Genomic DNA, 23793 nt, shown 5'->3' on the forward strand with positions numbered 1-23793 from the left:
CAGGGAAGTATTCCAGTGTACTATTAACGAACTCTAACAGGTATGATGAGCTGGATAGGAGACCTGAAATTTTTGAGCTCATCCTTTCACTGCAAAATATCGAATACTCACTACTGCCACACCGTACCACCATCGCAGCCATCTGTAAAATGGTGGATAGAATGGACCAAATGGAGAGAAGACAGGACAACATGCAGAAGAGCTGGTCTGTGGCAAGGAACCACAGTGAACCTGTGGCAGTCTCAGCTGTCAGACGCAAACGCACACCTGTCCGAGTGAAGGACCGCAGTGAGCCTATGTCACGTGGTGCCATGTGGAACTACCTGCGTGACCATGGAGAGGATATGAAGAAGTGGCATGACGAACCCAATTTTGTACTGCGAGCACGGGTAAGAAAATTACAAAAGAGGTCAGCCACTACTGAGGTTGCCTCTACCGCCTCAGACAACCAATAGAGGGGCCCTGCCCTCAGCCAGGGGGGGGAGAGGGATAATAGAGTGTATTGGACTTTGTGGATTCGGTGGCCTGGCACATCAGAACCACAAAAATATAAAGCAATGGTGGATACTGGTGCACAGTGCACTCTGATACCCTCAGGTTTCGAAGGGACAGAACGGATACATATACATGGGGTGACTGGGGGTTCGCAGGAACTGTCTGTATTGGAGGCCGAGATAAGCCTCACTGGTAGAGACTGGCAGAAACATCGTATAGTGACTGGCCAGGGGGCTCCTTGCATACCTGGAGGGGTGTTCAGTACACTTGGAATCGTTTGCCCCAGGGGTGGAAACACAGCCCGACCATCTGCCATGGGCTGATCCAAGCCACGTTGGAACAGGGCGGTGCTCCAGAGCACCTGCAGTATATAGATGATATCGTTGTGTGGGGTGATACAGCGACAGAGGTTTTTAAAAAAGGAGAACGGATAATCCAAATCCTCCTGTCTGCTGGTTTCGCTATTAAGCGAGACAAAGTGAAGGGCCCTGCCCAAGAAATCCAGTTTCTAGGGGTGAAATGGCAAGATGGGCGTCGCCATAGAGTGGATCTATCACATCCCCTATCACGCACCAGCCGCTGGTAAGATCGAGCGCCACAATGGATTGCTGAAAACCACGCTGAAAGCGATGGGTGGTGGAACATTTAAGAACTGGGAGAAACATCTAGCAGAAGCCACCTGGCTGGTAAACACCCGAGGATCAGCCAACTGAGACGGCCTTACACAGTCCAACTCCCTGCGTACCGTGGAGGGAGACAAGGTTCCTGTGGTGCATGTAAAGAATATGCTGGGAAAAGCGGTTTGGGTCCTTCCAGCCTCTGGAAAGGGGAGGCCCCTCCGTGGAACTGTCTTTGCACAGGGACCTGGGTGCACCTGGTGGGTGATGCAGAAGGATGGGGATGTTCAGTGTGTGCCACAGGGAAATTTGATGCTGGGGGAGTGCAGACTGTGATTCCATGTGTGTATATATATATATCTGTATGTACATATGTAATGCATGTTAACTACTGTTCTGTTTATATGTTGATAAAAGTTAGGCATGATGTGATGATGTGTAATAAGGGGTGGAATGTTATGGTTTTGCAATTTGGTTGGTGTTGGTATTCCACATCAGAACACCATGCTTCATAACGGGAGTAAAGGGGACAAGTTTTTTTTCTGTGAACTGCCTTAATGAGCATGTGGGGTGGGGCACCGGAAGGGAAGTGAGGAAGGGGACGGCGTTGCTGGACCGGCTCCCTGCGAGGAGACAACGTGGTCAGACCTTCCTGCCTTCCACAGCTCCATCGGTGAGATTTGGGACTTGGTATTCTCTTTGTTGAAACTCTCTTGTTGTTGTTTAGTGTTATTAGGTTATTAAACTGCCATTCGTTCTCAGATCACCTTTTTTCTCCCTCATTTTTTGTTAGACCTAATCGCAATCTCCCTTCCCTTCCCCGTCTCCCTAAACGCACGTGGCCGGGCCGCACCGGGCCGCGCCGCACTGCCGCTAGAGAAAAGGGGGAGGGGGCTTTTGTTCCTGCTGCCCCGGGTTTGTGCCCACTGTCCCGGAGTGAGCTCTAGAGAGAACTCTGTGACAATCTCCTATGCAGGATGTACTGCACAGCTCTTTTCCTTTCTCTTCTTCATCTCAGCAGAGTATTCCCTTCTCACTATCATGTCCAAAACCATTACGTTGTCATCTGCAAGCCCCTGCACTACGGGACCTTGATGGACAGCAGAGCTTGTGCCACCATGGCAGCAGCTGCCTGGGGCACTGGGGTTCACTGCCTCTCTGCCAAGGCAATGAGGTGTGCCAAGCTAGAGGACAGGGACAATGAACATATAGAGGGATGTCTGTGTGGAATGAGTATCAAGCCATTTATGTGATACTGTGTTCTGCCTGCGAAGAGGTGTAAGGGATGTGGGTCAGTCAGTGCTGGCTCTGTGGCCAGAGGTGTATAACTGAACGATATGGATTGCTAAGGGAAAGTTATAAGGTAGTAAGAGTGTTTATGGAAACTGAAGAACTGTGTTGTTTGATTTGTGGGTTTTGAAGGGAATGGGACAAACTGTTTGGCTGGTATAAGAAAGTGTAGTTGTTAATGTCATACGGAAGTATTGTTGAGGGTACGTGGAAGTGTAAATGAGGGTACAAATAGTGGAATAGTGTACAGAGGAAAAAGGGTTAAAGAGAAAGTGAGTTTATCTGTGCTGGCATGAGAACAACCCCCCCACACCGTTCCCCTGCAATCAGAACTCTCAGAGTGGGAGAGGAAGCCAGGGTCAGAGACTGCTGCTGTAAACAGCAAAGGGGAAGGTGGAGAGGACAGGGCACTGGAAGTGAGAATAGCCTTCATGTGCAGAGATCTGGGAAATCTGAAATCTGGGCAGCACTGGATGGTTCTGGAGAGGAGGTGAAATGTAATGATTAGAGTTTGGAAAGTGAGAAAGTTTGGGAAGGACACAGGTTGAGGAAGGCAAAGATAAAATCAGGGATGTCAGGTCTGAAGAGAGGTGTACAATAAGAAGAAAACAAAACAAAAACCTGATTGAGAATCAGAGATGTTCAGGAAACTGAAAATAATAACAGCTGTTACTGTTGTGGTGCTAGAGTAGGGCCATAGGACCCAGAAGATCCCCCACGAGGAAAGGGGGGGAGGGAGGCTTGAAGAGCCCAGGGAGGGCTCTGCCCCGCTGGAATGAAAGCAGTGTGCAAACTGCAATGGGACACTGGTAGAGAAATCCGACCAAGCTGAGTGAGAAGGAATTGTCTCTGATTGCAGAACTGAACAATGAGAACTTGGGAAGTTTACCCTAGCAGATACACCGATGAAACTGCAGCTAAGGAAGCAGGATAAAGTAGTTCATTTTCTGATGGATATGGGAGCTTCTTACTACCCATAGTTGGTTTTGTAACATTAGTAGTTGCTACTGCCCAACAAGAAAAGGCTTACTTTTGGAATTAATTAAATATAAGCTAAGAAAACAAGTAGGAATACAGAAATTCTTGTACCTGTCAGGTTACCCTGGCAAGAAATTTAATAAAACTGGAGCTAAGGGTCAAACAATATTGGCTGATTAAGAATTGTAAGTCTGACTATTAACACAAACTGGGAAAAACAACGTTATACCCCCAGGAGCCACAGCAATCTCAATTAAGACACACTTAGGGGTGTGGGCATCAGGGCCAAAAATTAAGCCCTAAATAGAAGTTAAAAGCAAGAGCTCACCCAGTCAGGGTAAAGTGGTGCCCTTTGAGGATATGTGACTGTAGAAGGACAAAAGAAATAATAGATAATTTTTTGAGTTTGAATTACTAATTGAATGGGAATCCAAGTACAAAACTCCAATTTTGCCAATTTGCTAAATTTTTGGATAGCAAGTGCTTTAGTTTGGTAGAAGACATGAGGACAAGTAATGGAATTGTTGAATGGATACACTCAGTGATGGAAAATCCATGCACTTTATCAACCAAGTTAAGGAATGAATAGGTGGAGTTTACCTTCTGGATTTGAGGGATGTCTCTTCTGCCTAGTTTGGCTAAAGGAAGCCTAAGGTTATTTGCCTTTGAATAGGAAAGCCCTAATAGAGGGAGAAGAGACTCAGTTAACCTGGACAGTGTTACCCAGGGTTGTGAGAACAGCTTAATGATTTTTGAGAACTGGTCAACTCGTGAGCCTGAGACCTGGGATCCTCCATCCTAGGGTGGAACTTTACTGGAGCATGTGAATGCCACAGCAACAAAAGGACTGTGTACAATAGACTGAGAGTTTGCTGAGTTTCTTGGTTTACAGAAAGCACAAATAACTCAGAAATTACAGCTGGACTTTGGACATTAAGGACTGCCAAGAAAGAAGCCATCTGCTAAGCCCCTGAGCTGCAAACTGTCAAGGAACTCCATACGTTCCCAGGAATGACAGGAGGATGCTGACCATGGATACACAGCTACGGACTGATGGTAAACCTCAAACAGCTTGAAGTGAGTAAGGGATGGTGCCTGAGGGCAGTGGCTGCACTAGTGCTCAATATTCAAGAAGCCTATAAATCTACACTGGGCCAAAGGACACCAGTTTTAATATCTCATAGAGTGTTTACTGTATTGGAGGCAAAAGGGGGACATTAGTTCATTGGCTCTCACCCTAAAGATTCCTGAAATACCAGGCCATCCTGGTAGAGCAAGGTGATGTAGAAATAATTGTGACTAATATTGTCAACCCAGTATCTTTCCTTAGCGGAACTCCCGGAGAACCAGTATTACATGACTGCTTTGAAACAACTGAAGCTATGCATTCCAGCCGGTCAGTCGAACCTGAAGGACGAACCCTTAGAAGATGCAGAAGACACCTGGGTTACCAGCAGCTGCAGTTTTATGAGACAAGGAGACTGTAGGGCAGGACATGCAGTAACTGCTACTGACCAGGTAATTGAAGCACAACCACCAGCTGTGGGGACTTCCCCTCAGAAGGCTGAAATAACTGCCTTGACAAGAGCTTTAATCATATGGACAGATGCTAAATATGTGCCACACGCTCATAGTACCATCTGAAAAGAGCAAGGATTGCTCACACACAAGAAAAACAGCCTGATTTAAATCTACCAATGGTTATTATATGTTGTAAAAGACATCAGAAATGTAACACTGTACAGGAAACAGAAAATAAGATGATAGATCAGGTGGCAGAACAGGCAGTTGAAGAGGGCTTCAATTCCAGACGGTAAACTTAAAATCTCTGAAGCAAAGTCAAAACCTGTAAAATATTCTAAAGAGAACAGGAGTCCAATTAATGATTTAGAAAGGAATAGAGCAAGTTGACAGATGGGTGCATACCCAAATGGACACATTGTTATGCCCTTTAGTATTTTATGGAAATTGGTTATAAAGGAAGATAAGAGAATATATTGGGCAAACTAACACTACAAAGTACAGTCCCAGTACCAGGAACAGGGCACAAGTGGGCCTCACGGGAGAGGGCCTTCCAGGGCAACAATGGCAAATTGATTTCACAGAACTCCCAAGAAAAGGGGGGTATTGCTGTATGAAAATTTCTGTAACCTCAGAAACAATTGAGGATGCTGCTGCAGATGCCTGATGGACAATCCAAAAGGAGGTATCCTGTTTATCCAAAGATGCATTGCAACATGGAGTAGGCAGGGATAACACCGATTGGGGAATAGTTTTCTCTGGACCATGGGATAAACTTACTAGTTGCCAAATTTAGGATGACTGAAACAGTTTTTCTTAGCCTGCGTCACCTTGCTACTCTTGGTGTGTTTTACTTGTGTTGTTATAAGATGTCTTTTGTGTCTGTACCAAGGTACTGGAAGGGAATACGAGGTTTGGAAGAGACATGAGCTGAGACAAAAGGTAGAGAGCGGAGCCTATTTTGAGACCCATTAAGAATCTAGCAGGTAAAAGCCTGCTAGATTAAAGAAAAGGGGGGAATTGAAGAGTGAGCAAAGCCTTAAAATGGTGGTAAGGTAACACTTTGCTATAGAAAGGGAAAGGGGAACTTCACAGAAACCAAGACAAAGGGTAACTGTACATTTAAAAGTGCAGGGAAAGGGGGAATTGCAGACACTTAGTCAAAATAAAGCCAGAGAAGAGGGCAATAAAGATAAGAAGAAACTGTCCGGAGACCTCTGACAAGAAGGATTAGATCCCCCCCCGGGCAAGATGATGCCGACATGGGAGAACAATAACAGCAGATAACACCAAGAAGAAAACAGAAGAAGAATTTCACCCCAAAACATTGGCAAGGGTCGCGGGGAATGGGGTCAGGGGGAATGAGGGAATGGGGTCGCGGGGAACGGGGCTATAGGGAATGTAATGAATATGTAATCAAACTGAGGAGGAGACTATTGATTATGTATTAGCTTAACCTATATCTGTAACACACTTTTCTCTTTACGGTGTGCAAGTTTGGAGGAGCTATCCCCCTTGCACCCGGCGCTGCGCAACGCTGGAATAAACATACCTGCTTTATAACCCATCTCTGGATTATAGAGTTTGATTCCTCAAGTCAGTAGTGAACCAGTTTTTCTGTGAAATCCCCCAGATCCTCAAGATCTCCTGCTCATGTTCCTACCTCAGGGAAGTTGTGTTTATTATTTTTAGTGCCAGTTTAATCTTTGGCTTTTTTTTTTTTATAGTTGTTTCCTATGTGCAGATCTTCATGGCCGTGCTGAGGATGCCTTCTGGGCAGGGACGGCACAAAGCCTTCTCCACGTGCCTCCCTCACCTGGCTGTGGTCTCCCTCTTTCTCACCACTGTCTATTATGCCCACTTGAAGCCCCCGTCCATCTCCTCCCCAATCCATTGACCTTATGGTGGCATTTCTGTACTTGTTGGTGCCTCCAACACTGAACCCTATTATCTTCAGCATGAGGAACAGGGAGATCAAGCACTCTCTCTGCATGGTTTTGCAGTACGCACTATTCCAGCTTCCATAAAGTGCATGTCTTCCTCACATGATTCCCTTGGTTCCTTGTTTCATGCATGTTTGTTTGATTCTCTAATTGTAATACAGCAATCTGCAATAAAATTTTGCAGGTTATATCACGTCGACTTTCCTACCTACTTTCCATTTTCTCCCTCCAAGTGCAAATGTAAACATGGAACCAGATTCCCTGAATAGGTTATGAGATAAAAAGCTTTCAAAGAAGACTTCTCCTTAGCTCTTCTCCCTACCTTGTCTGGATATGTGGGAGGTATAGACACAGACAGCAGCATGATGTGCTCTTTATATCTTGCTCTATTTCCACTGCCACAGTGCTCTCAAGTCCTCTCATTTGTGAACGCCTGAAGGTCTTTTGTGTCCTCGACAGTCCTGTTGTCTCTACAGCAGCACTCTGGGAAAGCAGTCAATAGCCGGCAATACGAACGGCCGTTTCAGAGCTGGTCAACTTGCTGGCACTGACATAACAAGAGAGGCTCTTCAGAGCAGGGCCAGAGAACTGGAGGTTTCTTGCAAAGCTGCTGTGAGGAATATATCTCAGGAGCTGCTCCCAGTGAAGTCCTCAAGATCTTCTGGTGATCTTCACTGCATGACCAGGTCAGATCCAAGTGTCCCAAGGAGATCTGTAAGGGACGCAGGGCAGTGCTGTGGTTTAAAGTTTATGGGTTGAAATAAAAACGACAATTATTATGGCAAATGCATTTATACATATATAATATATTAAGTATATTTTCACATATATACAACATATGCAGATGCAAACATATATACATATGTAATAATATGCAAGCACTGGACCTGTTACAGGGGTTTTAACAGCCGCAGGGTTCACTGTAGGAACTGGAGCAGCTGTTAGGCTGCTGCAGGATTTGGAGCAACTGCAAAGCTCATTGCCAGAGCTGGAATCACAACAGGAACTGTGACTAAGTTGGAGCAACCACTGGGCTCATTGGAGGGGCTGGAGCGACCACAGGGCTGTACCTCCTGGCTCAGAGCACATCCCCTGTGAGGAATTTGTATCATTTTCTTAGCATAATACTTGGATCAGATACAGGACCTGTAGCAGGAGTGACTTCAGAGCTCAATATGGGGTGGGGGGGGGGGGTGGGGGGGGGGAGTGATAGTGGGATCTGTCCAGAGCTTGGAGCAACCACAAGAAATGTAGCAAAAACTTTGGAGCTGCTGTAGGTTCTGTACCTGGAGTTGCCGAGGCTGCAGCACTGTCAGCAGATCCAGCTCTCTGGATCTGGCACACTGCAGTCATGTATGCCTCTTGGGGGTTACCAGTGCCACAGCAGACCTGCCCCCAATATTCTACCAGTTTCTCAGGATCCCGCAGTTGCTTGGAGATGAAGTTCCAAAGCCCTGGAGGTGCCCACGGCTCCAGACAGCTGCCCTGAGCACCAAACACCCCCTGCCATGCAGAGCCATCTCACCTTGGGGCAGATCTCTCAGTGACATTCTTGAATAATTGTATAATCTGAAACATAACCTGAAACACATTAACGACACATAGCAGTGGGAATGTGCTGGTTTGAGCATCCCACGGATAGTCAAAATCCTCAGGAGCTATTGGAACAAGTTCTGGAGCTCCAGGGAAAAAAGAAGTGAGTGGGAGGCTGAGGGACTGCTGGAAAGTGTGCTCCCTTCTCTCCTCCATAGCCAGGCTCCCTCAGGAGACAAAGTAAGGGTGTAATTCCTAGTCATAACAGCAATAGTACTTCTATAACACAAAGATGATGGCAGAGAAAAATGTGCACAGAACTTCAATTTGTCAGCTGCTGTTGCTATTGTGATATAAACCAAGGTCAAAAAGCATAGCATAATAAATACCCTAACCCTCATAGTCCACAAACAATGCAGAAGGGAAAACAAGCAGCAAGCAAGGAGTTGTGCAATGCAGCTTCATGAGAAGGCTCAACGAGCTCCACAAATAGGGAAACAATCAGCATCATGGCCAGCAATTCTCCAGCTCCCACAGAGCCCTGTGTTAACTTGCTGTCGACAGATGTGCTGTTATCTCAACCCTTGGAGCCCCACATTGGGTACCAGAATGATGGTGATTGTTGAACCCAACACGTGGCTCAGCAGCACACAGTGTTTGTGCACTGCCCCCTTCCCAGTGGGATGAGGAAGAGAATGTGGGGAGGAAAAAAGTACATGTTGGGAGTTGAATTGAAGCTATTTACTAAGAGAGACAAATAGAGAAGTGTAATAGTTATCACTATATTTCCAGATTTATAGAAAACTGCTTAAGAACTGATGCTCAAGCACTTGCTCAGCACCACCAGTCTGATGCCCAGCCAGGCCCTGGGCAAAGAAGAGAGTGAGATGAATTCCCACTTGTCACGGGTTACTTAGATTTACCTATGCCCGTGACAGGGGAAGCCACCCCGTGGGCCCCCCTCCCGGGGCCCGGAAAGGAGGGGAAAAAGGGAGTGGGATAAAACAGCGACAATCTAAGGAGGAAAAACTTATTTTACTAAATATGATACCGAAATACAAGATAACACAATATAATATAATTGAGGTTAACAAATTGAACGAAACAGAGAGAGAGAGTCCCCGAAAACCGAGAGGCCTACTGTGAACTCTAGGCGACACGGCTGGAACGCTTCCCACTCTCCGAGAAGTTCGAGAGAAGAAGGAGGGCACTCCAGCCTGGGAACGAGATTATACAGCGTCCTGGTCCCGTGACTTATCATTAACCCTGTTGTTCTCTGGGATATGTAGTCTTCTTCTGTGGACTGCACATTCAATAGAAGTATCCATACTTTACATGATGTTATGATGTGGAATACTGATACTGATAGCAAAATTACAAAACCATGACATTCCACCCCTTATTCTACATTATTACATCATGGTAAATATATATATACATATATATACACGTATGTAAAATTATGATAGCTAAACAGTAGAATTACATGTAACATAACTAAATGTACAACTATAATAACTAAAATACACTACACATGCAAACATATATACATATAAATACATAAAATTATTGACTGCACTCCCCCAGCATCAAATTCCCTTGTGGCACACATTGAACATCCCCATCCTTCTGCATTACCCACCAAGTGCACCCAGGTCCCTGGGCAAAGACAGTTCCACGGATAGGTTTGCCCTTTCCAGAAGCTGGAAGGACCCAAACAGCTTTTCCCAACATGTTCTTTACATGTACAACAGGGACCTTATCTCCTTCTACAGTGTGTAGGGGGCTAGATTGACTAGGACCATCACGATTGACAGATCCTCTAGTATTCACCAACCAAGTGGCTTCTGCCAGATTCTTCTCCCAGTGCTTAAATGTTCCGCCACCCATTGCTTTCAACATAGTTTTCAACAACCCATTATATCGCTCAATTTTACCAGAAGCTGGTGCATGGTAGGGGATATGATAAATCCACTCAATGCCATGATCTTTGGCCCAAGTATTTATAAGGGAATTTTTAAAATGTGTCCCATTATCAGATTCAATTCTTTCTGGGGTACCATGTCGCCACAGGACTTGTTTCTCAAGACCTAATATGGTGTTTCGAGCAGTTGCATGGGGTACTGCGTATGTTTCAAGCCACCCAGTGGTTGCCTCTACCATGGTGAGTACATAACACTTACCACTGCGAGATCGTGGCAAGGTGATATAATCAACCTGCCACGCCTCCCCATATTTATACTTTTGCCACCGCCCTTCCTCCCAGAGAGGTTTCATCCTTTTGGCTTGTTTAATTATGGCACATGTTTCACAATCATGAATAATCTGCGCAATAGCGTCCATGGTTAAGTCCACCCCTCGGTCTCTGGCCCACTTATATGTTGCGTCTCTTCCTTGATGACCTGAGGTCTCATGAGCCCATCGAGCTAGAAATAATTCACCCTTATTCTGCCAGTCCAAGTCAGTTTGAGCCACCTCAATTTTGGCAGCTTTATCTACCTGATGGTTGTTTTGTTGTTCTTCAGTAGCCCGACTTTTGGGCACATGTGCATCCACATGACGCACCTTTACAACCATATTCTTTGTTCGGGCAGCAATGTCCTTCCATAATTCAGCGGCCCAAACAGATTTACCCTTCCGTTGCCAGTTGTTTTGTTCCCACCTCTGTAACCACCCCCATAAGGCATTTGCCACCATCCATGAGTCAGTATAAAGATACAGCATTGGCCACCTCTCCCGTTCAGCAACATCTAAGGCCAGCTGGACAGCTTTTACCTCTGCAAACTGACTTGATTCTCCCTTACCTTCGGTGGCCTCTGCAACCTGTCGTGTGGGGCTCCACACAGCAGCTTTCCATTTGCGATGCTTCCCTACAATGCGACATGATCCGTCAGTGAATAGGGCATATTTCTTTTCATTTTCTGGTAATTCGTTGTATGGTGGGGCCTCTTTAGCACGTGATACCTCTTCTGCTGGTGATGTTCCAAACTTTTTATCTTCAGGCCAGTCCATGATTACCTCTAGGATTCCTGGACGATTGAGGTTTCCCATTCGCGCTCGCTGTGTAATCAGCGTAATCCACTTGCTCCAGGTGACATCGGTAGCATGATGAGTGGAGGGAACCTGTCCTTTGAACATCCAGTTCAGCACTGGCAGTCGAGGTGCCAAAAGGAGCTGTGTTTCAGTCCCGACTACTTCGGAAGCCGCCCGAACCCCCTCATACGCGGCTAAGATCTCCTTCTCAGTTGGAGTGTAGCACTCTTCAGACCCCTTATATGATCGACTCCAGAATCCCAGGGGTCGGCCTCGGGTCTCTCCTGAGGCTCTTTGCCACAAACTCCAAATGGGGCCTTTCTCTCCAGCAGCAGTATAGAGGATGTTCTTTACATCCTGTCCAGTCCGTACTGGCCCCAGAGCTACAGCTCGGGCTATCTCTTGTTTAATCTGTTCAAAAGCCTGCTGCTGCTCAGGGCCCCATGCAAAATCGTTCTTCTTCCGCGTCACCTGATAAAGGGGGCTTACAATGAGGCTGTAGTTTGGAATGTGCATCCTCCAAAAGCCTACTGCACCCAGGAAAGATTGTGTCTCTTTCTTGCTAGTTGGTGGAGACATGGCAGTGATTTTGTCGATCACATCTGTTGGGATGTGACGACGTCCATCCTGCCACTTTATACCTAAGAACTGAATTTCCTGGGCAGGTCCTTTTACTTTGCTTCGCTTAATAGCAAAGCCGGCTTGTAGAAGAATTTGGATGATCTGCTCTCCTTTTGTGAAAACCTCTTCTGCTGTATCACCCCACACAACAATGTCATCAATGTACTGCAGGTGTTCAGGAGCACCACCTTGTTCCAGTACAGTTTGGACCAACCCATGGCAAATGGTTGGGCTGTGTTTCCACCCCTGGGGCAAACGGTTCCAAGTATACTGAATGCCCCTCCAGGTGAAGGCAAACTGTGGCTTACATTCTGCAGCCAAAGGAATAGAGAAGAAGGCATTGGCAATGTCAATGGTGGCATACCATTTGGCTGCTTTTGACTCCAGCTCGTACTGGAGTTCCAACATGTCCGGCACAGCAGCGCTCAATGGGGGTGTGACCTCATTCAGGCCACGGTAGTCTACTGTCAGCCTCCATTCTCCACTGGCTTTACGCACTGGCCATATGGGACTGTTAAAAGGTGAGTGAGTTTTACTGATCACTCCCTGATTCTCCAACTGGCGAATCAAATCATGAATGGGGAGCAAGGAATCCCTGTTGGTGCGATACTGCCGTCTGTGCACTGTCTTTGTAGCAATCGGTACCTGCTGCTCTTTTACTCGTAGCAGCCCCACAACAGACGGGTCCTCTGACAGGCCAGGCAAAACAGACAGCTGCTTAATGTTGTCCATATCTACAGCAGCTATCCCAAAGGCCCATCGATACCCCTTAGGATCCTTGAAATGCCCCCTTTTGAGGTAATCAATAGCCAGTATACATGGAGCCCCTGGGCCAGTCACAATAGGATGTTTTTGCCAGTCTTTGCCAGTGAGGCTTATTTCAGCCTCCAGCACAGTCAATTCTTGAGAGCCCCCAGTCACTCCAGAAATATGGATTGATTCTGTCCCTTCATGACTGGAGGGCATTAGGGTGCACTGTGCACCGGTATCCACCAGCGCCTTATATTCCTGTGGTTCTGATGTGCCAGGCCATCGAATCCACACAGTCCAATAAACTCTATTATCCCTTTCCCTCCCCTGACTGAGGGCAGGGCCCCTCTATTGGTTACCTGTGATGACTGGAGCAACTCCACTGGTGGTTGGTATGTCTAGTAGTTCTTTCACCCGTGCTCGTAGTGCAGAAGTGGGCTGATCATGCCACTTCCTCATGTCTTCTCCACGGTCACGTAGGTAGCGCCACATGGAAACACGCGGTGCAATCGTACTGTTGTTCTTTGCTCGAGCTGGGAAGCGTGTGCGTTTAACAGCTGAGACTTTTGGTGATGCAGGTGAGGAGTAGGACTGGAATACTTTGATCAGATCCTTCATTAGACCTGGTGGCCCGTACGAGGATTGACCTTCATCAGTTGTTTCTGATACTATTACGGGATCATCATTACGATTAGTTGATGGAAACAATTTCTTGCACATTTCATCTACTCGGTTTTCTAGCCGTGAGATGGCAGAAACTGCGGCATGCAGTTGAGGGAGCTGCTGATCGGTGGTTTGAAGCATTATAATCAGCTCAACAACTCGGGGCCATCTGTCCACGAACCCTTTAGAACCTGTTACCAATGACTGTGCCATTCTCTCTGGTGCTGTACTTGTGATTTTCTGCCACATGTCAGGATCGGCCCTCACTCTCTCAGGGTCAAGTTCGCTTGGATCAGGGCTGTACAACATTTTCGCCATGGCCAGTTCCCTCAGGCGCTGAATACCTTTTTGGACGGTATTCCAACTATCAAATTTAGGCTTCAAAGCATCCTTATAGGGGTACCTTTCTCTCACGGCTTCTAACAGCCGCAACCAGAGAGTGGCAGCTCCATCCGAACATCTGCTAATCCCTCTGTCGATACCTGCATCTTGGGCAATGCTTCCTAGTTGGCGAGCTTCATTACCATCTAGAGACAAGCTGTTGGCCCCGTTGTCCCAGCAGCGAAGCAACCAAGCAAGGATACCTTCATCTTGACGCCGTGTGAACTCCTTTCTTGAGCCTTGGATTTCAGTCAGCTTCAGAGGTCGACAATAGGTGATTTCCTCCTCATCATCAGTCTCTTCTTCATGCCTCTTGGTTTTTGCCTTTGCTTTTTTCGGTACTGCTCCATGCCCGGCACCTGGGTCTTCTGCAGCCCCCCCCTGTGCTTCTCCTTCTTTTCGTTCTAGACGCGTGGACACCCGTTTCCATTTCTTGCCTTCCACAGGGGCAACTGATATTGCTACTGATGCCTCCTGTGACTGATCAGAATTAACTTGGGCTTGAATCTCAGATCGGAAACTCTCTCTCTCCAGAATAGTATGATACAAAGCACGGTATGCATAAGCCAAACCCCACATAAGGTTTACCTCCTTAGATCTCTGACCCAAATACTCACTTAATTTCTTAGGGTCCCTTAGGTGTTCAAGAGTGAAATCCCATGACACTGCGGGTCCCCATGCTTCTAAGACTTTTCCTAAACCTTTCCATATTCCCTGCCAGTCATCATTCTCTGGTTCTGGAGGAGACTTCCGCATAGAACGAATGCATAGGAACATATATGCATTCATTAATAGTGATAACATGGATGCAAGTATGAACCCTATCTCAGTTATTGAAAGGCGTGTGGAAATCTGAGAGTACAACCTAAATAAAAAGGGTTTTTTTAGCCTGTACAATGAATTAAACATGGTGGTGTTTGTAAAATTGCCTGTTCCATCTGGGATGCAAGTACTTGTAAGATTCGCAATTCCATCTGGGATGCAAGTGTTTGTAAGATTCACAATTCCATCTGGGATGTAGGTGCCAAAATTCTGACCATACCACATCTCATAAAAGTACCAGGCAGGTGTCTCCATCAGTATCCACCTTATTAGGCTATATACCTGCACAATTCCACAACACCAAATTATGGTGTTAATAGTTGACCAATACTTTAAGAAGATCATAATTGCTTTCAATCCCTTAAACAGAGCAAGTGGGATGAAGAGTGGATTCATAGCTGGCAGGCTCTGTAAAAATCAGAGCTAGCTAGCTTTGCTCTAAGGGAGAAAGAAATCCCTTTGTTTTCTACACAAAAGTTAGATAGCAGTGCTGAGAATGTACAGCAGCCCTTAATGTTGACAATTTGTCTGGTATTTCAAGGTCACGTTCTCAGTGAGCAGCTACGAAAAGATAACACTCCCAACACTCCCGTAACGAAGCTCTTTAAGAGTAAAGAGAGAGTTGTTCTAAAAGCTAAAAAGCTCTATGCCCGCATTCTCCACCAAAAATCTGTCACGGGTTACTTAGATTTACCTATGCCCGTGACAGGGGAAGCCACCCCGTGGGCCCCCCTCCCGGGGCCCGGAAAGGAGGGGAAAAAGGGAGTGGGATAAAACAGCGACAATCTAAGGAGGAAAAACTTATTTTACTAAATATGATACCGAAATACAAGATAACACAATATAATATAATTGAGGTTAACAAATTGAACGAAACAGAGAGAGAGAGTCCCCGAAAACCGAGAGGCCTACTGTGAACTTTCCATACTCCTTCTGTTTGTTGTCAGGTGGTAGAGAATGTCCCTTAGGCCACTTCCGGTCAGCTGTGCACAGTCTGTTCCCTCCCAGTTCCATGTGCTCTCCACTGACCATGGCCTTGGCTCTGTACAACACTGCTTAGCAGCAGCTGTAAGCATTAGTGTTATCAGTGTTATCAGAGAATCTGCCGCTCTCCTCTCTGGGCCCTTTCCATCAGTTCTCAGCTGGCTCCTCTGCCATCCCCAGGCAGAGCTCAGTGCACTCTCACAGAGTACAGCAGCCTTTCCTCATCTTCCTTGACCATCTGTCATGAAGTGTCTGTACCACTTTGTTACAGTTCACAGGTGGGAACCATCCAAACATGTCTCTGTGAGACAAACAAGACACTAGGCCTGCAAATGCACAGTGATTTCAAGCTCACTGAGTGAATGTTTGTGGTCCTCTCATTAGTGTAAAGACTCTTCAGAAAGCATCCCATTCCAGAAGCATGTTTTGATTTTGCCTGGCTGGGCCGTGCATTTAGACCATGCTACTGGTGTTCAGAAGGTGGCACACAGGTACGAGACCGATTGTGGGGCTCACAGTTTCCAGTGAGCATTGTCACTACCAGGGCCTGACTTTCCTGAAGGTCTTCATCTGCATTTGCCAGCTGGCTGGAGGTGTGCTGGAGACCCCAGGGAATTGCCATTCTGTTGTACTACTCGAAGAATTTTACAGAGCAGCAGCCATGGATCAAGATAACGACTTCACAGAGCATCAGCTGTGGAGCAGGATAAACAGCATGAGAATCAAGGACACCTCTAGGAAAAGAATGAATGGCTCACAGCTTTGAAGGAGGGTATTAGGTTTGTTATTGCTGTAGCTTTCCTCCAGTTAGTGTGTGATTTTTGAACACGCTCATCTGTCTGCTATTAAAGTACGGCTTTTCAGGCAATAAATGGATGCAGCTATATTTATCCATATTGGTGTGTAGCTGTTTGTCCCAGCACTCTATCCTTTTGTCCTCACATTCACCAACAAATGGCACTCAATGTGGGGCACTTTAAGGTTGGACCTCAAAACTTCACTGAAGCAATGGGAGAGTGAAGTTGGAGGAACCGGGATATGAGCTGGTGTGGCAGGGTCCCGAAGCACCATCCAGAACAAAGGCGATGGGGGAACTGCAAGAGGACAGCGGTTGCAGCAGACGGTTGGCCTTGTGTAGCGAAAAGCTGTAAGTGTTGTGGTAGCTGGAAGCAGGGTCACGTCCCGCCCTCTGCAAGCCACGATTTTGTGGGAAGCTACGGAGAGACTGCTCATAAGTACTCTCTCTATGAGTGGGGAGCAAGTATCTCCTAAATGTATATCCGAGCTGGTAAAATGGGCTTGTAAGAATGGACACCTTCAGGAGGTGGCACTGATGTTCACTGTAGCCAAATGGCGAGAAATAGGGCACTGTATGTGGGACTCTGTTATCTCCAAAAATAAGGAATACAAGTACTTGCAAGGCTTGGGTTCTACATGGCAGATGATTATAAATACATCGAAGAATATGCAAGCCGAGCGGCAGATCGCTGCTGCTGTGGTACAAGCTCTATCCAGACCTAGTACTCAGTCAAGGTCAGAATTTGACTCCGTGTTACCAGGAGTTTCATACTCCGTTTGCTCATCAGCCTCACAAGTCAGGGCTGCCACAGAAGCCCCGAATAATCCCCCGTCCTTGACCTCTTCAACGTCTCCGGCAGATCCGGTGGCAGCTAGCGAGGAATTGGGGGGGGGGGGGGGGGGGTTGGACTGAGGTGTGTGCAGAGCAGCAAGAAGCTCCTGAGAGCGAAAATTACTCTGATGATGTTGGGGATTAGAGAGTGTTAGAGGAAGATATTAAAATATTAACTGAGAAGCTGCAGGAGTGAGAACTGTGTATGAAGGAGGCATCGATCTCTCTGAGCACTCCTCCAATGTCTTTACAGCCCCTGCCTGTGCTGCTTCCCCCCCTCCCCTCCCCCCCCCATGTAGCGATCCTCTACCTTCGCATTGGTCTGGGGTTATTAGAGACACAATATTAGAGGGACAGTGGCAAGCTGCGTCTCAGCTTGCTTGTAAGACTGTGACTGACTATGGGATAAAATCCAAAGCTTCTAAGCCCTTCTGACTGTTTATCATGGTTTTATAATTTTGCAGTTTTGCTATCAGTATTCCACATAATAACATCATATAAAGCATGAACAATTTTACTGAATGTGCAACTTCCAGAAGAAGACTACATCTCCCAGAGAACATCACGGTCAGAGATAAGTCACGGGACCCGGACACTATATAATCTCACTCCCAGGCTGGACAGACGTCTTTTGAGTTCTGGCATCCAGGAGAGCGTGTGGGAGCCTTCCAGCCATTTCGCCTAGAGTTACAGTAGGCCTCTCGGTTTTGGGACTCATTCTCTCTCCTATTTTGCTTGATTCGTTAGCCTAATTTCAATTATATTGTGTTATATTGTGTTATCCTGTATTTCAATATAATATTTAGTAAATAAGTGTGCCTCCTTAGATCATTGCCACTGTTTTCTTTTCCTAATTAACTTTTCCTTCGGCCTAGGGCCCCTGCAGGGCCCCACTTTGGGACTGGACTAGCCCCCCCTCTCATGGACGCAGGTAGATTTTAGGTTAACCCATGACAGATTTTGGTGGAGAATGCAGGCATAAATTTGCTGTTGTTCTGTCTTTCTTCTGTTGCTCTTTTAGCTTTTTACAGAGCTACGAGGTTTTTTTTTGTTAAGGAGCTATCTTAGGTTTGCGTTTCTTTGCACCTGCGAGCTTGACCTTGAAAATCCAGGCGGACTGCCAATACTCTGGGATATTTGTAAACTTTAAGTTCCTGGAATCTGGGTGGACTGCCAATACTGTTGAGCTCTGTTTTTTTTTTTAATTTTGTTTGTTTTGTTTTGTTTTTTCCTCTCTATTGAAGGGGAAAAAGAAAAAAAAAAAAAAGAAAAGAGGGAAAAAAAAAGTTTTCTCTAGTAAAATTGTTTTACAAGGGACTGCATGCCATTAGTTCCTCCTTTGAGATGCTCCAAACATATTGGACCATGTTTAAGCTAGCCACTTTTTCCTTTGGAGCTATAGAAATATATAATCGATTGAAAACATGGTTAGCAATGCTTACTTGGTACCTGCATGCAGCTCCAGAGGGAGTAACTAATGCAACTAATAGTACAGAAATGGTGATTTTTGAGTGTGCTCCTCTTTCCATCTTTGCATTCTTTATGCAGTTTTTGAATGACCAGTTGGCTCAGTTGACCACACTGTCAATCATGTTAATCTCCCTGAACTTACTGCTGATTATTTTACTTATTGGTTCTTGGATTTATTACATCTGGAGGAAGTCTTCCCTAGAACCAGAGAATACTGAGTGGCAGGGAGTGTGGGAGACTTTGGAGAGACTTTCAAAAGACAGACATCTTCAGTGTCATGGAGTTTTACTCCTGAACACTTGAAGAATCCTGAAAGTTTGATTGCATATTTGAAGCAGGAATGCTGTGGCACAGGTAGATCTCAGGAGGCACAAATGATTTTAGGCCTAGCTAATGCTTATCGGGCCTTATTAAATACCATTCTGGAGAGAGAAAATGTTTTTGAGGCTGGGAGAGAGTCTCAGGGCCGAGAAGGAGATTCTCCTAGGTGAGAGAAATAACATCCTACAACAACAAGACACATTATGGTATGAGAAAGAGAGTCTCAGAGCTGAGAGAGAAGACCTCCTATATCAACGAGGCACATTCTGGTATGAGAAAGAATCCCTGCAATTCAAACTCAACACTCTCCAGTCAGAGCACAACGCTCTCCAGTCCGAGTGTGACACTCTCCAGTTTGAGCGCGACACCCTCCAATTCAAGCGCAACACTCTCCAGTCCGAGCGCGACACCCTCTGGATTGAGCACTACGTCCTCCAGTCTGAGCATAACATCCTCCAGTCCAAGCGTAACACCCTCCAATCCGAGCGAGACAACCTCTGACCCATGTACGACGTCCTCAAGGCTGAGTTCAGCGCCCTTAAGTTCGATCATAACACACTCTGGTCCATGTACAACGCCCTCCAATCCGAGCGCGACACTCTCCAGTCTAAGCACGTAACCCTCCAGTCTGAGTTTGACACTCTCCAGTCCAAGTACAACGTCCTCAGGGCTGAGTTCGACACCCTCGAGTTCAAGCGCAGCATCCTCCGATCCAACCTATGCACCCTCCAGCCCAAGAGAGACATTCTCAAGTCTGAACAGGATGTATTCCAACTTGATCAACCACTGAGGGCACCAGATAAAATGTTGGTTGCCCCTGTAAGAGTGCGAAAAACAAAACGAGTTTCAACTCAGAGAAAATGCAGGGGGAGTCAGAAGAGTGGAGGGAATTGGAAGAGCAGAAGGAGTTAAAAGAGCAGAGGGAGTTAGAAGAGAGGAAAAAAAGAGAGAATGAACTGGAGGAAATAGAGGAAATAGGAGAAGTCGAGCCAGAAGCTAGTATTTTTTTCCGAGATCTTTTTGGCCCCAGAATGCCAATTGGCGGTCCTCATAAACACTTGCCACCATCAACATCCAGGACTCTTGATAGAGCAAGAGGCGAGAGAAGTATCACAACCATTATTGATCGATCTTTAAAACTGGGTGAAATTCGGGATTTAAGAAAGGATTTCACACAAGTTGCAGAGGTCACTGAAGGTAAAGGAGGATCAAGCCAGTTTGCAGAGGCAAAGGCTATTCAGCTGGCTTTAGATGTGGCTGAATGGGAGAGGTGGCCAATGCTTCATCTTTATACTGATTCATGGATGATGGCAAATGCCTTATGGGGGTGGTTGCAACAGTGGGAAGATGATAACTGGCAACGAAGGGGTAAACCTGTTTGGGCTGCTGAACTGTGGAAAGACATTGCTGCCCGAATAAGGAACACTGTTGTTAAGGTGCGCCATGTAGATGCTCATGTGCCTAAAAGTAAGGCTACTGAAGAACATAAAAATAACCATCAGGTTGATTGAGCTGCCAAAATTGAGGTGGCTCAAATAGATTTGGACTGGCAGAACAAAGGTAAATTATTCCTAGCTCGGTGGGCCCATGAGATTTCGGGTCATCAAGGAAGGGATACAACATATAAGTGGGCCAGAGACCAAGGGGTGGACTTAACTATGGTTGCTACTGCTCAGGTTATTCATGACTATGAAACATGTGCCATAATTAAACAAGCCAAGAGGATGAAACCTTTTTTGGGGAAGGGCAATGGCAGAAGTATAAATGTGGAGAGGCGTGGCAGGTTGATTATATCACCTTGCCACAGTCTCGCAGTGGTAAGCTTTATGTACTCACCATGGTGGAGGCAACCACTGGGTGGCCCGAAACATATGCAGTACCCCATGCTACCTCCCGAAACACCACATTAGGGCTGGAGAAGCAAGTCCTGTGGCGACATGGCACTCCGGAAAGAATTGAATCAGAAAATGGAACTCATTTCAAGAATTCCCTTGTAACCACTTGGGCCAAAAATCATGGCATTGAGTGGATTTACCATATTCCCTATCATGCACCAGCTTCTGGTAAGATTGAACGATTCAATGGGTTGTTGAAAACTATGTTGAAAGCAATGGGTGGCGGAACATATAAAAATTATGAGAACCATTTAGCAGAAGCCACCTGGTTGGTCAACACTCGAGGATCTAGTGATCGTAAATGGACCTAACCAATCTAGTTCCCTACGTACTGTAGAGGGAGATAAGGTTCCTGTAGTACACATAAAAAGTGTGTTGGGAAAAGTTGTTTGGGTCCTTCCAGCATCTGGAAAGGGCAAACCTCTCCAGGGTACTGTTTTTGCCCAGGGACCTGGGTGCACGTGGTGTTTGATAGACAAAAATGGGAATGTCCAACGTGTACCACAAGGGAATTTGATGTTGGGGGAGTGCAGCCAGTAATTTCTTGTATATGTAAGTAGAGCCTCAGAGATATATGACAAATGTCCAGTTAGGTACAGGACTTAAGATAGGTGGATTAATGTTAAGGAAACACTTTCTGTATACCTAAAATAGGCATTCTGTAAGCAAGTTTTTTCCATCTGGGCTCTATATCGTGCACTGGCAATACATGTGTGGAGCACACATGGAAAGAAAGTATAATTCAAAGGGAATCTGCTGTGGTGGCTGGGAAAGGATGAGTGCACCTTGATGTGGGGGACGCCCCACTAGCGCTGCTTTCCCCTCCACCGCTGTCATGTTCCTTTTTCCGGCAGCTTTGCCATTTTTCTCAAATTAATAAATAATAGTGCATTAGGTTATGGAGTTTTGTTCTCAGCTTAAGGATTTTATTGAAATAGATATAAATTGTTAAGAAAATAGGGTCGCTGATTGCTCATAACTATATGTGTGTGTTTATGAAACATAATGTAATGACGTGGAATAAGGGGTGGAAAGTCATGGTTTTGTAATTTTGTAACTTTGCTATCAGTATTCCACATCATAACATCATGTAAATCATGGATAATTTACCGAACATGCAGCTCACAGAAGAAAACTACATATCCCAGAGAACATCATGGTCACAGATAAGTCACGGGACCAGGACACTATATAATCTCACTCCCAGGCTGGACTCACTCTCTTGAATCCTTGGAGCACGGGGGAGCATGTGGGAGCATTCCAACTGTTTCGCCTGGAGTTATAGTAGGCCTCTCAGTTTTGGGACTCACTCTCTTTCCTATTTTGCTTAATTCGTTAGCCTTAATTTCTATTATATTGTATTATATTTTGTTATTCTGTATTTTGAAGTCTTTAGTAAATAAGTGTGCCTCATTAGATCGTTGCCCCTGTTTTCTTTTCAAACTTCCCTTTTTCCCTTTATTCTTTCGGCCAGTGGCCCTGCCGTACAGCTGCCCCTCTGTCACAGGCACAGGTAGATTTTTGGTTAAACCTGTGACACCCCTCCCCCATCCTAGCTAGTTTAAAGCTCTTTCAATAAGCCCCGCTATCTTCTGCACTAGGATTCGTTTCCCCCTTCGAGAAAGTTGGGTTCCATTCATGGATAACAGACCACAGGCCAAGTAAACTGCCCTGTGATCAAAGAACCCAAAGTTTCTGGCTCAGCATCAGCCTCCGAAACAATTGTTCATTGCTTATGCTTTAAAAGCCTGCTTCGTGTCCCTCACTGCCCCTGAAGGTATAGAACAAAACATCACTTGAGCTCCCGCTCTGTGAACTAAATGGCCTAAATTCCTGAAATCTCTTTTCATAGTTTGTAGGCTTCTCTAAGAAATTTCATCACTGCCCACCTAAACTATGAGTAGTAGAAAATAATCAGTGGACCTAACCAGAATTGGGAGTTTCTTTGTTATGCCCCTGACCAGAAGCCAGGAAGGCAGCAAACTTCCTGATGGCTCGGCTCCAGTCTGCATATGGTGCCCTCTATTCCTCTGAGAAGGGAGTCGCCCACCACGACCACCCATCTTTCTTTCATGGCAGAGGAAGTCACAAGGTTTGGTAGTGACTGCCTTGCATTAGGCTCTCCCTAGACAGATCCTCCATTGCCTCCCCGTTCTTATCTCCTTCAGTTTTCAAGGTCTCAAACCTGTTGCTTAGAGGGAGCAGGGGTAGAAGGCTAGGCAGGCAGTCTGACTGAAAAGGATTGGGGGTCCTGCTCAACATCAAATTGAATGTGAGTCAGCAGTGTCCCCAGGCAGCCAGGAAAGCCAACGGTACCCTGGACTGCATCAAGCAATTTATTGCCAGCTGTGTGAGGGAAAGCATTGTCCCTGTCTGCTCTGCATTGCTGCAGCCTCACCTGGAGCACTGGGTGCTCTTCTGAGTACTGCAGAACATAGAAAACATCAAACTATGGGAGAGTGTGCACAGGAGGGCACTGGAAATGAGAGGTCTGAAGTTCAGAGTTTCATTGGAACTGACTACTTGTTCAGACGGGGCCCTTCTCACATCCCACATCCTGTAATGAAACATAGGTCTCATATGGGACATGAACTTCACAGCATCCTTGCACCCCATACAGAGCCTGGAATCTTCTGTCCCCTTGTCTCATTTAACATCATGCAGGCTTCCATCCCACTGCCTCAGGAAGGGTCCTGAGCCAACATGAGAGACCAGATCTCCATGCCAAGGGTCGGAATATCAGGGCTTGGCATGTCTATTTTGTAAGGCAAAGGAGGGGTTGCTTAGCATCAGAACCACCATGCCAGTGCCATTGCCCGACTGGCTTCCAATTATCTTCTCTAACA

At 46.1% G+C, this 23793-nt stretch overlaps 1 protein-coding gene and 1 long non-coding RNA gene across 2 annotated transcripts in view; both read left to right on the forward strand.

Moving 5' to 3' along the window:
* Positions 1-19553, forward strand: part of LOC146758217 (1-phosphatidylinositol 4,5-bisphosphate phosphodiesterase gamma-1-like) — a 43811-nt gene extending 24258 nt beyond the window's left edge. The window contains exon 2 of the mRNA XM_085517944.1: positions 19407-19553. Coding sequence (XP_085374070.1) covers positions 19407-19553 — 147 coding nt within the window. The remainder of the gene's footprint in view (positions 1-19406) is intronic.
* The window catches only part of LOC146758216 (uncharacterized), a 233032-nt gene that overhangs the window by 87458 nt on the left and 121781 nt on the right, over positions 1-23793 (forward strand). The gene's annotated exons all lie outside the window — the stretch shown is intronic.

This window comes from Coturnix japonica, chromosome 16 (assembly GCF_054131305.1).
Source record: "Coturnix japonica strain WE chromosome 16, WE-NBRP24, whole genome shotgun sequence".
Lineage (NCBI taxonomy): Eukaryota > Metazoa > Chordata > Aves > Galliformes > Phasianidae > Coturnix > Coturnix japonica.